Source organism: Aplysia californica, unplaced genomic scaffold (genome assembly GCF_000002075.1).
Source record: "Aplysia californica isolate F4 #8 unplaced genomic scaffold, AplCal3.0 scaffold01170, whole genome shotgun sequence".
Taxonomy (NCBI): domain Eukaryota; kingdom Metazoa; phylum Mollusca; class Gastropoda; order Aplysiida; family Aplysiidae; genus Aplysia; species Aplysia californica.
In genome coordinates, this window is record NW_004798440.1 from 129,754 (window position 1) to 131,174 (window position 1,421).

Genomic DNA, 1,421 nt, shown 5'->3' on the forward strand with positions numbered 1-1,421 from the left:
TTATTATCATTATTATTGTTGTTGTTATTTTTATTATAATTATTATTATTATTATCTTCGAAGATTGTTGATCAGGTTGTTGGCCTTCATAATTATCAGGCGAGATCAGGAACGTCGTTTATTTAGTTTTAGTACGGGTTATTTGTTCTTGTAAGAGTTTTACGGCACTTGCAACACAATAAGGTCATATAAGTGCCGAAGATTAGAGGTGTTACAAGAAAGTAACATACATTAAAAAGAAGGAGGGCAGATAGGGACGATAGATTTTTTATAGGAAAGAAGGAGCAAACCACACCAGAGCACCCGCCAACCACCCACAGTAAGGGTTTTACGGCACTTGCAAGACAAATAGGTCACATAAGACTGGAGGTGTTACAAGAAAACCAAACAAATAATAAGGAGGAGAGATAGGATATGAACGATAGATGTTTGCATGACAGGCAAAAGGAGCAGACGACACCAAAGCACCCGACTAACCACCCACGGAACGGCCTTGAACTCAAGCAGCGCGTGAAGAAACAAAAGGTTAAAAAATTATAAATAAATAAATAAATAAATAAATAAATAAATAAATAAATAAATAAATAAATGAATAAATATAAGCGCCAAATGAAAAAACCCAATAAAATACACTTAACACTAAGATTAACATGCGCATCATTTTCAATATTACATCATCAAATCGTTAGCATCATCATCATCATCATCATCATCATCATAATCATCATCATCATCATTATCATCATCATCATCATAGACTAAACAACTCCCCTTTTTCTCGTTCTGTTTTTCTTGAAACAGAACAATTTGCACCCCATGTCAACACAATTTTACGTAATCTACAAACATCGGCACCAAAATCAGGGCACGGGACCTAAAAAAAAATAATTTTAAATAGATATATAAATAAATCTATAAATAGGTCACCTGGTCGGACAAAGCTGCGTCGTGTGACGTCTTGGAAGCTTCAATCCTATGCAGGACTCGCTGCTCGATCTGGCTCTCCATGTCAGCTAGCAGGAAGTAAACGGTCACCAACACACACGCAGCGCACAGAATCGAACACAGGAGCACGGCAGCACATGCCAGGCCCACTAGTCCTCTTCCACTACCACCACCACCACCACCACCACCACCACTGCCACCGTAACCACAAACTCTTCGGCTTCGACGTCGCTCTGTCTGGGATTCCAAATCGTAATAATTCCCCGGCTCGTATTTATTAATGGAGAATGTGGAGCGAGGAGGGAGCAGCAGTGTTGTGAGATCATGATGACTGCTGCTGCTGTTGGTCTCCCGATCGCCTCTTGGGTCTTTCGTGGAGTCGGTGGTGGACTGCTGTCGTAGCTGGCGTGGGGCGAAGCATTTCTCAACGCTGTGTGGCTGCATTGTTGGGTTGGCCTAATTATTTGTAACGCGCG

At 40.9% G+C, this 1,421-nt stretch overlaps 1 protein-coding gene across 1 annotated transcript in view; it reads right to left on the minus strand.

Annotated features, from left to right (window-relative positions):
- Positions 1-1,133, minus strand: part of LOC101861555 (serine/arginine-rich splicing factor 6) — a gene marked incomplete at its 5' end in the record, with an annotated part of 29,689 nt that extends 28,556 nt beyond the window's left edge. Inside the window, 1 exon segment of the mRNA XM_013090190.1 lies at positions 928-1,133. Coding sequence (XP_012945644.1) covers positions 928-1,133 — 206 coding nt within the window.
- Between the last annotated feature and the right edge of the window lie 288 nt (positions 1,134-1,421).